The sequence below is a fragment of the Nelumbo lutea genome, chromosome 1 (genome assembly GCF_056320005.1).
Source record: "Nelumbo lutea isolate HS-2025 chromosome 1, American lotus-T2T, whole genome shotgun sequence".
Classification (NCBI taxonomy): Eukaryota; Viridiplantae; Streptophyta; class Magnoliopsida; order Proteales; family Nelumbonaceae; genus Nelumbo; species Nelumbo lutea.
In genome coordinates, this window is record NC_142684.1 from 20,471,902 (window position 1) to 20,485,882 (window position 13,981).

At 39.2% G+C, this 13,981-nt stretch overlaps 2 protein-coding genes across 2 annotated transcripts in view; one reads left to right on the forward strand and one right to left on the reverse strand.

The window, feature by feature from the left end:
• LOC148873861 (Tetratricopeptide repeat (TPR)-like superfamily protein) overlaps positions 1 to 6,642 on the forward strand; it is a 56,077-nt gene extending 49,435 nt beyond the window's left edge. Inside the window, exons 4-5 of the mRNA XM_088955976.1 lie at positions 5,802 to 5,888; positions 5,977 to 6,642. Of these exons, the coding sequence (XP_088812102.1) occupies positions 5,802 to 5,888; positions 5,977 to 6,108 (219 nt within the window). The 3' untranslated portion in view covers positions 6,109 to 6,642. The remainder of the gene's footprint in view (positions 1 to 5,801; positions 5,889 to 5,976) is intronic.
• Positions 6,643 to 8,262: 1,620 nt separating this feature from the next.
• LOC148873862 (GATA transcription factor 9-like) lies at positions 8,263 to 9,156 on the reverse strand. Its single transcript, XM_088955981.1, has one exon. It carries the CDS (start codon positions 9,122 to 9,124, stop codon positions 8,408 to 8,410), a length of 717 nt encoding a protein of 238 aa, XP_088812107.1. The 5' UTR covers positions 9,125 to 9,156; the 3' UTR covers positions 8,263 to 8,407.
• Positions 9,157 to 13,981: the final 4,825 nt, after the last annotated feature.

Below are 13,981 nucleotides of genomic sequence, written 5' to 3' on the forward strand. Positions count from 1 at the left end.
GTCATCATCGAGAAAAGTCTGATTTGAGTGCAAACACGTGAGGGAGTGTGTGAGGAACAAAAAAAAAAGGCAAAGAGAGGTGAGGAGCAAAAAGAAGATGTGTGTTTGAGGAAGAAATTATTCATAAGGGCTGTTAATGAACAATTTAGAAAGTTGAATGCGAGGCTGAATGATTTGCAATCCCCATCTATTTCTAAGTCCACTAGAAGACGTGTGTTTGAGGAAGAAGAGGAAGATTCGGATTTGGAGGAATCAAGTTCTAGACGAGGCAAGAAGATTGTTTCCAAGAGAAATAGCAATTTGGGAAGTATAAAGATGAAGATTCCGACCTTTCAAGGAAAGAATGATCATGAACTATACTTGGAGTGAGAAAGAAAGGTTGAGCACGTATTTGATTGCCATGACTATTCCGAGGAGAAGAAAGTAAAACTAGCAGCCGTGGAGTTCACAGATTATGCAAGCATATGGTGGGATCAATTGGTGATCAATAGACGTAGGAATGGAGAGAGGCCAATTCGGTCATGGGAAGAGGTGAAATTGGTAATGCGCAAGAGATTTATACCTAGCCATTACTATAGAGATTTGCATAGAAAGTTGCAAGGGCTGGTTCAAGGTTCCATGAGTGTAGAGGACTATTACAAAGAGATGGAGACAGCCATGATTAGAGCAAACATAGAGGAGGACCGAGAAGCAACAATGGCTAGATTTATTGGCGACTTGAACAAGGAGATTGCTGATGTGGTAGATTTACAACACTATGTGGAGATGGAGGAGCTATTGCACAAAGCCATTAAAGTGGAGAAGCAAATCAAATCAAAAGGGTTTAGATCTGGTTCTTCATGGAAACCTAATTGGAAGGACAACAAGGCTGTCTCAAAAACAAAAGAGGAAGCAAAGCAAAAGGATTCGATTGTTGTTCATAAGGGTAAAACCAACACTAAAACTTCTTCTAAGTCACGTGAAGTTAAGTGTTTTAGGTGCCAAGGATTCGAGCATATTGCTTCTCAATGCCCAAACAAAAGAGTTATGATTGCGTTGGAGAATGGAGAAATAGAAAGTGCTAGCTAAAGTGAGGATGAGATGCCACCATTGGACGATTGTTCTGATGTTGAAGTTGTAGAACCCGTTCATAGTGATTTACTGGTTACAAGGAGAGCCCTAAGTATACAACCTAAGGATGATGGTAATGAGGAGCAACGTGAGCATATTTTTCACACAAGATGCCATGTGAAGGATAAGGTATGTACTATGATTATTGATAGTGGAAGTTGTACTAATGTTGCTAGTACGTTGTTGGTAGATAAGCTGAATTTGCATACCATAAAGCATCCTAAACCGTGCAAATTGCAATGGCTGAATGAATGTGGAGAAGTGAGGGTAACCAAGCAAGTTCTAGTTTTCTTTTCAATTGGCAAGTATGAGGATGAGGTTCTATGTGATGTGGCACCAATGCATGCTGGTCATATATTGCTTGGCCGACCATGGTAGTTTGATAGGAAGGTTACACATGATGGGTATAAAAACCGTTATTCTTTTGTAATGAATAACCGAATTGTTATACTAACTCCTCTCAAACCTTTGCAAGCTTATGAAGATCAGATTAGGATAGCAAGAGAGTGCAAAATGAGAGAAGAACAAAAGTGTAAGCAAGAGGAAAAGAAAAAGAAAGAAAGTGAACAAGCAAAAGCAAAGAGAGCAAGTGAGACCGAGAGGAAAAGTGCAAGTGGAAAGAGTGGGGCCGAGAGGAAAATTGGAGAGAAAAGTGTACAAAAAGGAGAGAAAAGCAAGGGAATGAGTGAAAAAAAATGAGGTTAAGAGTGTCATGATTGCAAGGCAGCAACTACTTGTACTTATGTACAAGGATGTTTACTTTTCTACTAATGACCCAACCCCCTCTTTGCCTAGTGTTGTTGTGTCTTTATTGTAGGAGTTTGAGGACCTATTTCTCGAGGAGATTCCCCATGGATTACCTCCCTTAAGAAGTATTGAGCATCAAATAGACTTCATACCCGGTTCTGCCATATCAAATCGACCTGCTTATAGAGCTAATCCCGAGGAAACAAAGGAGATACAATGGCAAGTGGATAAGTTGGTGCAAAAGGGTTTTCTAAATGAGAGTCTTAGCCCCTGTTTGGTTCCTATCATCTTAGTCCCAAAGAGAGAAGGAACATGGCGTATGTGTGTGGACTGCCGAGCCATTAACAAAATAACAAGGATTCGAGGAAGGAGGGAATAATGGAGATCGAGGTGCTGGCCAAATGGCTCAAGCTAATATTCCCAAATATTCTCAAGATCCTTTGCAAGAAATCGGTGGTCCAATGACTAGGGCAAGGACAAAGAGGATGAAAGAGGCTTTACAAGGCTTAATCATGGAAGTGCATGACAAAGAGGTTGTTTTAGAAGATTGTAAGACTGTTCTAGAAGTTTCCAAAGCTTCACCAAGGATAATCACCTATCTTTATGTGCAAGGCTTAGAACTTGAAGAACAAAGCTTGGAATCCATGACATAAGACCAGGGCCCATGGGCATGATAAGAAAAGGCCCAATTCGCATGCTAAGATGAAGTTAATTCATGACTTGCCATCGAATACTACTGAAAACCAGTCCAAATACCACCCAACAACACAGCCGCCACAATCAGAATGTGAGCAACTCGGGGTCTACTCCTAGAATGTGAGCAAAAGAACATTAAATACTATTGAGAACAAGGGGTTCAGTCAACACAACGTCCAAACAGAACAATAAACCAGTCCGGTAATCGGTTCAGCACCACCAATACAGACATTACAATCAGTCTGACTGTAGTTCACACACTCTAACCATCCAACGTCCAAACAAATAACTATATAATCAAGGTATGAGCCCTACGCACCATCGGCCAAAGAAGGCTGAGACAAACTGAAATAAAAAAAAAAAAAAAAACACATGTTCAGCACTTGTACGAAGGTGCTAATCTGAACTTGACTTCACAGCATCAAACAGAGGAGTCTGCACCAGCATCACCCTTCTCCGACTAGGGTTTTCTCGCTATTACGGCCAAGAAAAAGAAATCACAAAAGCTGCTGCCAGAAATTGCTAGGGTTTCCAAAAGAAAAATACTGCCACCAGAAACTGCTGGGGTTTCTGCAGAAACAGCCACGTCCAAACACTTTTTAAGAATAGGGCAAGAGGGATCGTAGGTCTTTTTCAACCCAGAAAACCTGGCTCTGATACCATGTGGTGATTCGTGGGGATTGAGAGAGAGAGAGAGAGAGAGAGAGGTACGGTTGAGAGGAAAAAGTAACTACTGGCTGCCACCAGTTTTCTATTTATATTAACTTCATAAAAGAATCAGAAATTACAAGTATGCCCCTGGCGGCATATCCTAGAATCAGAATAATAAGAAAAAAGAAAGAAGAAAAAAGAAACAAGTAACAATTAAGTAAGCCTTACAACAATATCTTTTGGTTTTTGGAGGTCAATACTTCCCAGACTGGGGGTTTCTCCAGATTCTGAATCCGAATCAGAAAAATCTTCTTCTGCTGTCGACATTTCCAGATTTGAGCCATGTAGCTCACTGCACTTCACACACCTCGGATTACAGCAATCCTGTGAAGATCAAGCCAGCTTCTTCGACGGGATCCACTGTAAGGAGCTGGACACCTTTGCAGAGTTGTTCGAGCGAAAGGAGGAGCTCAAGGAAGACGATGATAGCCCTTGTTTGCTGTCTACCTGAGATGCTCCCCCTGTCACGTGCTTCTTTAACTCCTCAAATGCCAACTTAAGCCCTGGGTCAATTAATTTTGGCCCACTTAACTTGGTTTCGGGCCTACTGGGCCCAGGAATAGAATTTGAATTTGAATTTGGTTCTACTGGGTCAGCCACCATAAGGTTTTCTGATTCTAACAAGACGCCAACCTGACCCAATGGTTTAGCTCCTCCAATCTGTGGTTCAGTTCGTACTACCAACGGGCCCTTCCCCTCACTTAAGCCATTCAAATTATTTTGCTTGGCGCCAGAAGCTGCTACCTGAGTAAATGTCCTGTTGGTTGTCATACCCTTACCTTGTATCTCACGTTTACTACTAATCTCCTGACCCAAATCTTTTGAGCTGTTTAAAGGTTGTGTTTCCATTTTGGTGAAATTGCCCAGTTTCTTCTGTTTAAGTAACTCCAATCTGCCACGTAGCTCCACTTCCTCAACCTTTTCATTTTCCTCCTGCCTGGCCTCCTTCCAAAGAGTAGCTTCAATGGAAGACACTAACCAGACTGGTAAAAACAATCCATCCACAGCAACGGTCACCTTCCTCGGTATATCTTCTGGTTTTACTCCACCCAGTAGAAGGGCTGCACTTCGTAGGTCTCCCCAAAATACACCATCAAGGTGAGCACCACACGGCAAAGCAATTGAGTTTGCTATCTCTTGATTCCAGAGATGGAATGGCAAACCAATCACTTGAACAGTAACATTATCTTCCACTGAGAAGATTTTTGAATTAGAAGATGAAGACCATTTAAAGACTGAGAAGGTCCCCAGAGCATCTTGAATACATAAAGCTTTAACATTTACCTGGTTTTCAAGAGGGTCCAACACTGCCTTAGCAAGATCAAACGGAGTTAAAATAAAGGTGCTCCTTAACCCCAGTTTGAACTTTAATAATTCTGCAACTTTCGACCAATCTGTCACCAACTTTCCAGCATCAATCGCTAGCATTATTTCCCATTTTCCTGTTGTCCCATCTGCTACCAAGGAAGGGTTCCTACTGTTGTTTGTCAAGGCCAAGAATTTCTTTTTTGGTTCCTCTGCCTTACCCAGGATCTGGCTGCTAACTACCAGGCTTTGTTCACTTTCATCAATTTCGATCAACTCTTTTTTCTCCAGCTCCCTTCTATTTAGGAAATTTGTCAGTATACCAGCAATCCCTATCCATCCTTGACTATTTTTCCCTTGAGGGAAAGAAACCATTTGCTTCCTTCCTTCCTCTTGTTTTCCATCACATACCTCCTACCTGTCTCTGAGAAATTTTCCTTCCATTTTATCTGCTTCCCTTTATCTGCTGCATCAGAAACAAACTCTTTCAACCAGCCAATCATCTCTGAGCCTTCCACAAGAACCGTGGCCATCTTCTGTTCTCTTATTTTCAGACCGAGTCTTCCTTTGATCCATATTTCTTCAAAGAGGAAATCTTTAGCCTCTACCCTCAGAGATGACCTCCATTTTGTTTTCTCCACGACCTCCATTTTTTCCAATATTCTAGAATGTTTTTTCTTTCCCATGAGATGTTATGAGATGGGATAGGAAATACCAGGGATTTTAGTTCTCAATTTTTTGCCAGTGGACTACATCATTTTGGTATGAAAAATTATCTGAGTTTCTATGTTTGTCCAGTCAAGAAACATGTATTTGGATTTAGAGAGTATGTTAACAGTAATTCTTTTAGCCTTTAAGAAAAAGGTAGGTTCCCTATTAAATCTGTAATTGGGAATTGAGTTTTTGATGGAAGAAACTATTCTTGATTATCCCATTCTTTTCCTTTATTTTCCTTTAGCCCGTATGTTGTTACTTTTTCATCATCTATTTCTGTTTCTTCTTTGCATCTACTTGCATAATTGGAATCTGTTCATATATTGCGTCTAGACATACTGGTGGGTATTGATCAGATTTACATGGGTTCTGGAGTATGCACAGTTTATTGCATAATTTCATTATTCAATTGAACTATTTCCATTGACAAATTTTGCCCCGTCAGTGAGCTTTGAAGATCTATGGTATTTTGTTTTTTTTTTTAATTTTATCTACCAAACTTCTGATCCATTTTCTAGGCATGGATAACACTAGGAAGGACACAGTTAAACTTTGGGGAACCTGACAAAGCCATTGAGAGTTTTAACAAGGCTTTAGCAATCAAGGTACAGCTTCAAAACATTGTATGTGGGTACTTGAACTTGACCCTTCCTATTTAACAACTAAAGTTTTATTTGATCACGGATCTTGCAGCCTGATTCTGAGGCACGAGATGACAGACAAACTGCATTACATCTTATTAAAAGGCGGAAGCAACTTCATATGTCTGGCTTGAGTACAAATGAAAATCGTTATGTGGTTAGAGACAAGATTGAGGAATCATGAAATAATGATAAAGCGGAAAAGCAGCCTGCAATTTGGACCTCAGATTTGTGTAACTTCAGTGTTGTATTTGTGGAAATTGCAGCACCTATAGAGGAGTCAATCAGCCACACAAAGTTAACATACGTATAGAGTATAGATTAGAGAATCCCAGAGTTTTAAGTCTGGAGCTGTACATAGCAGGGGGCGTGTACTTGGATCTTGACAACACAAGGTTTATCAGGACGGAAGCTTACAAGTGGCTGGAATAATCTAATGCTCTGTACATGATACCATTCCAAGACTCTCAGATAACCTGAACATTCATTATTAGCAGGGATGCCATATTACTATACCAGTAAACAGTAATCACTGGAAGCTCCTTAGCGCGCTCCATTGAGACTGAGGTTGAGTTCCAGACATATCCTTTGAATTACATGGATGAAAATTTATACCTCTATCATCAGGTTTTCTCTGATTACTACTGAATGGTTGTTACCTGCTTGTGTGATGTTTATCAGTTGATGTTTCTTATCAAATATATTCTGTACTATAAAACCTTCTGAGTTTGCATTGCCTGGAATGCTATTTTTAACTCGGATTCAATCAATGTGAGTCCCCCAATTACACTGCATCTGAACTTGTCGGGTGAAGTCAATGGAAGTATGGAACAACCCACATGCAAAGGAGATATGGTGAAGCCAGTTTCTTGGCTTTAATTCCTTCACTTTTATGACTAGATGAGTCATGTAACTCTGAGTCAAGCACCATGTGAATCTACTAACGAAAAGGCCGATTCCCAAGTACTAATTTGGATCACATTACCAAGCCAGAAAGTTCTGCCAGGTAATCAGAAAGGCTTTTTCTGGCCCAGGGAAAGTTTAAAAACTCTGAATTCTTCTAACCTTATACCATGCAATTTCAAAAGCCAATTAAGACTTTTTTATTTTCCCAATTCAAATTGAATTTTTAACTTCTAATCAAGAACCCATCTGCCTGTTGCTAAGCTGTAAACTACTATATCACAGAAGAGGTGCAGAACTTAAACCAATTGAGCTTTGAGCACAATTCCAGTTTGGTAATACTGCCTAATACAGAAGAGGTGCAGAATCCTTCTTCATTCTTTTTATTTTTCTAGAGATTCTACCCGTGGAAATTGGAACTTGGACTGCTTAGAAGTTATAGGCAGAACCACGGAACAAACTAGGCAAAACTTGGGCCCAGAGAGACCTTGCTTTTCTTAATCTTCTTCATTCTTTTTATTTTCTTAGAGATTCTACCCTTGGAAATTGGAGCTTGGATTGCTTAGGAGTTACAGGCAAAACAAACTAGGGAAAACTTAGGCACAGATAGACCTTGTTTTTTTTAATAATAGTTGCCATGTTGATAGTTGGATCCACTATGTTCAATTCAGAAATTCTGAATTCATTGGGTGGTTGGTACATCCAAACGCCAAGATTGTATTCACTCATTTATAGTACTGAACGGCTTGAAGGGTGGCTTAGATGTCTTAGAGGCCTTTCCGGTGAAAGCTACACAGAGTTTTGAAGATAGCTCATAACTGATAAGCAGTTCATATAAGTGTCCCATCAGTGTGCTTAACTGGGCAATCATGTCATGCTCAAGGAAATAGACATCACTCTACAACAGTTTAAAATGTCCCGAAAAGTCCTAGAATATATTCAACTCATTTGTCACAAATTGACAAGATTAGAAGGTTCAGCTACTATCTTGAACTTGGCATGGCATCTATAGAACAGTACAAGTTGTAGATTAAATATTTAAGATGATGTGAAATCAAGAATCAATCCATGCTTTGTGGGGTGGTCATGGAGATTTTAGGAACCCAGAAAGTATGAGAAATCAACATCTCACTTTCTTTATCAAAAAAAAAAAAAAAATCTCATTCCATATTCTCATTTGTTGCACTAAATAGGATTTTTGGCTTACTGAACCAATTACAAGCTTACGGCTTTCATACTAAACCCTGCTTTCAGTTACGCAAAGAAATAACAATCAATCAAACTACAAATATAATATGTTTAATCAGACAAGACCCCAAATGTTTGCCCAACTTGCAGAAACAAGTAAATAAAGAATATTTGGCCACTATCACTAAAAAATAAATAAAAATAACCAAATAAATGAACAAGGTCATAAATTACATATCCTTACCTGTTAATAAAAGAAAATCTGTATTCTGTATCAAACAAATATAAGAATTTCCATAGAAATAAAAGAAGAAAAATTCTACCTTCTAAAGACTAAAACTAAAAATGATAAAACTCTTACAAATCAAATACAAACAAGAATGTCTTGTCTCCTATCTTTTTCTCATTCTTCTCATCTTCATTATCTTCTTATGACTATTGGAGTACATATTGTTAAAACTCGGACTAGCTGCTGGCCGATATTCCGGCAACAATCTCCCCGACTTATAACGAACCCCACATGCATTGCACAGTGTTTTCGGCCCCTTAGGTCCCATTCTCCATTGGGGCGTTTTTTCTGTTCTACAGTGAGTGCATTTTCTCCTTGTTGCGTAATACTTCTCATGCTTACACTTCGCCGGAACCCGACTTTCAGGAACTGAGAACGGCAGGACATTCTGTGCCCAAACACGTCTACATACTCTCTTACTCCTGGCCTTCTTACTGGGTATAGTATTTCTCAACAGCCCAACATCGTCTCTCGACGAAAACCTATTATTTTCTTCTATTTTCTGTTCAGGGGTCGTCGGAAAAATATTCTTAGGCTCCGGAACGGGTAAAAAACCGTTTAACGAGATGGAATCGTCGGTAAAACTGGGAAACCACTCCAGTTCATCTAATGGGTCCCCCGGAACACATAACCGACTCTCAGAAAAACCTTCAAAATTCTCCAGAGAACAATCAAAACCAGCCGGAAAACCGTCGAAACCTAACGTCAATTGTGACTCTGTCTCATCGGTTTCCAAGTCTTCTAACGTGAAGTCCAGCAGGTCTCCTTCCTTATAACTGTCCTGTAAAGCCATGGGGGAAAGAGCGAGAGCGTCGAACATATGCACGTACAGAAGGAAAAAGCTTTGAATGGCAACGTAATGGAATAGCAGAAGGGAGTTTGGTATTATAGGATGACGGGGTGACGGTCATAAATTTGAGGGACGTTTAATTTAGTGGAAAGCTCATAGGATAAAATAACCAAAATGCCGTTCTGGCTAATAGCAATCTAATCATTGGATTAAGCCTAAGCTTGATTATTCAGAGTAGCATTAGATAATTAACAGTTTATGGGTCTTCAAGGGAAATCTATGGTTTAAGCCAAGGTGGGCCCTTCTATGATTTCTTTTGTTTAAGAAAGCCAATCCGATGGTTGGGAATGAGTTTGGTTGCTCAGTGAACGGCCAGGATGATGTAATTTCTTATTAGCGCGTGTTGAACTCATATAACCATTTTCCAAATCCTTGTTACGCTACAAAATTCTATCATTAGTAGGCAAGTTTATATTTAGTCATTTTTAATAACCTTAGGGGTGGTTTTGGTATTCTATGCTAATTAGTTTTTTATTCAAATTCAACAATATTACACCGTAACCGGTTTTATTACGGTCCTGTTCCCACTTCCCACTGGGACTTGATACGCAGTATAGTAAGGTATAAGATTAAGTGGAGCCCACTCCATCTGGATTACCATCGGACGGTGTGTACCGTCCCGAGATCGAGAGTGACCGACCACGTGGGGAATCCACACGGCCACAATCAAAATCAAACTCCATTGACAGATGTCGATATGCTGCCAAGCTGGACCCCGAGCTATTGGTGGATGATGGGCCATCATTTGGACCAACACGATCTTGAGGTGGTTCAATGCTTGTGGTCTAGAATGTTGGGTGTACTTTCTTTGACCAGCTTGGAAGCTGGCCGGGACCATATAACCATATGGTCCACACCTGAGTTGATTGGAAGGTCAAGAACCTTAGAATCAGGATTTATTGCCTGCATCAGCTGGGCCCCACGCAATCACACATGGCAAGCAAGGTGTCAGAAATGTAGTATAGGGCCTATAGGCAAAGGATTGGCTCTTGAACCTAGGGTTGAAATATGGGTTGGGCCAATCCCAAACTCTAAGCCAATGATTTGGGTCACTGTTTTCAAAACCGGACCGGACCAGATGGTCAGACTGGAAAAACCTGTGACCGGTTCCGTTTTCTTTCAAAACTGTTTTTTTTTCTAAAATTGTTGATTTTGGTCAGCAAACCACTGAATTGGCTGGTTAATCGTTCGAACGGTTTTGACTGTTTTCTAATTTTTTTAGTTTTTTATTAAAACAGACTGACCGTTGGAGTTGAATGGTCAGACCGTTTGAACCAATAACTGGACCCCTGACCGATTCAGTCACCGGTTCGTTTTTTAAATTGTTGGTTTGGGTTGGGTTTGGTCGGTGGATTGTTTTGAAGACTCGAGCCCACTTTACTTTATTCATTGGCGATTGAACCCACTTTGGTTAAAGAGTGGAGTGGGTGGTGGGAGTTATTTTTTTACTATGGGATTATCAAAAGTATCAACTAAACACAACTTGGGGTTTGGTGTTATGTGGGCTCATCTGACAATGGGACATTGTTTTAATTTGGGCTAAGAAAAAATAAAATAAATAAAGGCGGATTGGGCATTTCAAAGCTTCAAACCTATCCGATTGATTGCGTCCATCTCAAGGACATCATTTGGATAGAGTTTATTAAAATTAGGGTTGGAGATTAAGAAGTTTGGAATTTAGGAATTTGTTTGGTTAAAATTCTGCACTAAGGAATTTTCTTTAAGGGGTGGGGGTGGAGCAGCATGAGACCCATTGCCATTTACTACGTAAGTGACCATTTCAGCTATTGGATAATCGAAACTGGATTTAGTCGGTGCAAGACCCGTTCGATTAGCATTTATATTTATAGTCTTACATTGGGAATATCTACCCATGAAATAAAGCATATAAGTACAGAGATATTCCCAATGCAAGGCTGTAAAGAGTGTTTGAAGGATGTTTGAATGGGTCTTGTACTGATTGATTATTTTTGTAAGCCAATTTTTTAGTTCCAAAGAATAAATTCTTAAAATGAGTTTTCAGCTCAAAAAAATAAAATAATTTTTAAAGTTTTCATACACCCAAAATTAAAAACGACTCTTTTTCTTAATATCACAAAATTCATCAGAATTAATTCTCTTAAACATGCCTAATGCAGCCTAGGTTGGCCACAATTCCACCCAAGCCAGTCTGTGTTGGGCTAATGCAAAGCCCCACCACCCATAAATCAGCTTGGGGCTTGCCACTTTATTCTTTAATCAGAGAACCAACACACCCCACTAAATGGTTCAAAAAGATAGAGAGTAATGGAGCACAAAACAGCTGCCTGAGACATGATAAACAGCTACTTGGTTTTGCTATTTACGGTGAAACTGTGAAGTGGTACAAAAAGATTTTGCAATAAAGCTTAAAAGAATCAAATTGATTTTTTGGTTTAAATACTTATCAATCAAGGTGGGACCTAGTGAGTTCTGGGGTCCCTATGTGTCCCCAAACTCAGGCCACTCCCTTTCCCATAATGGGTTTAGAGGCATCTCAAATTTTAACCATATCTGTATACTTTCCACTGCAGATGGAACACCAGTCTTGCCCAAAGTCCCTTTCATACAGATCACAGATTGATGATTGAACTTCATCGTAGGGTGTCCCCCACATGCATGATTCTTTTGTTGTAGTGGGAACTGGACAGAAGTGACTTGATATGTTTAACTACTGCTGATACAAACAAACAAAAAAAAAAAATCTGGTTAAGAAGAGAAAATATCTTCCTGTTCATCAGGAAATTTTTTTGTTAGATAGTTTTTAGTATTAAAGACTGCAGAAATTCCAGGGAGCCATTAGAAAGATGGAGCCATTGATAAAGAAGCACAGTAGCCATTTTAGGATATTTATTTTTTGGGATTTAAATAAGTTGAAATGAGAGGAATAATTCTAGCCATTTGCCATTTTAGAAGTGTAGCTTATTCCATGCTTGTGGAAAAGAAACAGGGGTTTTGTTGCAAAAATCCTTGCACATGTAAAGCCATTGCCACCAGAGAATATAATAAAGTTCAAATCCATCACATAAACACAGAAGTAGCTTTAACCATGTCAACCTTGGATCCCAGCTCTCATACAACCACCTTAGTAAGTATCATATCCATCTTGTGTGTTGTCAGTTGGGACCATTTAACACCAAGCCTTAGAAGTGGAGCATATTAGACACCTCTTGTAAGAAAGTTTGTTTGCCCAAAGTATCTTTGAAACCCTACTCAAAGAAAAAGAAAGCCCATAGGGTTGATTCTAAAACCATGAGCTCCATTTAGTTTGGAGGCCCACATCTTCTAATCCCAGGAAGGAGAATGAATTGTCCTAATTCACCTATCAAATAACTCCTTGAAATTCCTCAACATAAGCCCAATTGTAGTTCTAATGGTTATCCCTACTAAGATGATGATAAACTACTGAAATGTGATGGCCACAGTTATTGTCCCCCCAGGGAAAGTCTCTAGAAAAATGGTAAAAACCAACCCTTTCCCAGCTGCCTTGTGTATATGCCTTCTAGGGCCAGCAGAAGTTCTTTCCCTTGGCAGAAAGAGATCAAAAACACAAATTTCTTAACAAGCAGGATGACATCTCGATGTTCCTTCTCAAGACTCTACAACCAAATCCAAAGACCCTTGTACAACTTCCTAAATCCTAGATACAAGAGACCCCCCCCCCCAAACCCAAACTCTCATTAGCCTTCAAATCTTCAAGCTCTTCAGTCCTCAGTCCTCTTAAGCCATTGAGATTTTAGCTAAGTTGTTCCAAATTTTTATTACTGCACAAAACAAAATGGTAACAATAGCAAACCAATTATATTTATTTATATATCTACAGTTGTTTTTTTTTTGGTCATTATCATCCCAAATTAATTCAAACTCAACAGTGCAAGAATAGACAATTAGTACAAACCAACTCCAGAGGTGTTTGTTCACATGCCTAGAATTAGGAGTTTTAGTCAAGATAAATTTGGCTTTCCTTTAGCTCCCCCACATGTATAAAGAAAAAGGAAATACCCCACCACAAGTCATCTACTAAACATGTTCCATCAGTAATGAGCTCTTGCCAGCTCGATTTAGCTGGCCACTCCTCTAGGGCTGCAACGGATGTGAAAGTGAAACAACAATTGAAGAAAAATAATTCAATTTTAAGCTAGGGAAGGTCAATAATTGAAGCTTTTTTGCTTGCGTATAGGGAATTTAAGAAATCAAGGCTTAGTTTGGAAGGAGTACAAGTACAAATATGTACAGTATAAATACATATAAAATAATACAAAATACAAGGATTTGCACACTACATATTTGTATTTATACTCCATCTGGCTCAGTTTGGAAGGAGTACAAACACAAATTTGTAGAATGCAAAACCTTATATTTTATATTATTTTGTGTATTTGCACAGTACATATTCGTATTTGTAGTTTTGTACTTCTTCCAAACTGAGCCTTAAGAGAACCGGAACCAACATTGGGTAATGGCCCTTTTATAGTTGTGAGAAAGGTTAGGTTAGAATTCATTATGTGCCTCCCAAGACCCTAAATAGCCCTTTTATATCATGAAAGGTGGGGTATTGGCCCTTTTATATCATAATAGTTTTAGGCCTCATTAAGATTACAAACATGCACTGTTGCATACAAAACTATAATGACAAGGTTTAAAATTGAAAATGTTGCAAAATAAGTAAACACCGTTCAATATTTTAGTAAGTAGAAATTAGCTGTTACTAAGGCTGAATTTGCTTGTAGTGCAAATTCCATCTGCACTGGCGTAAAATAATAGAAGTGCAAACAGGTTGACTATAAATTATGGTTTACTTTTCATTCA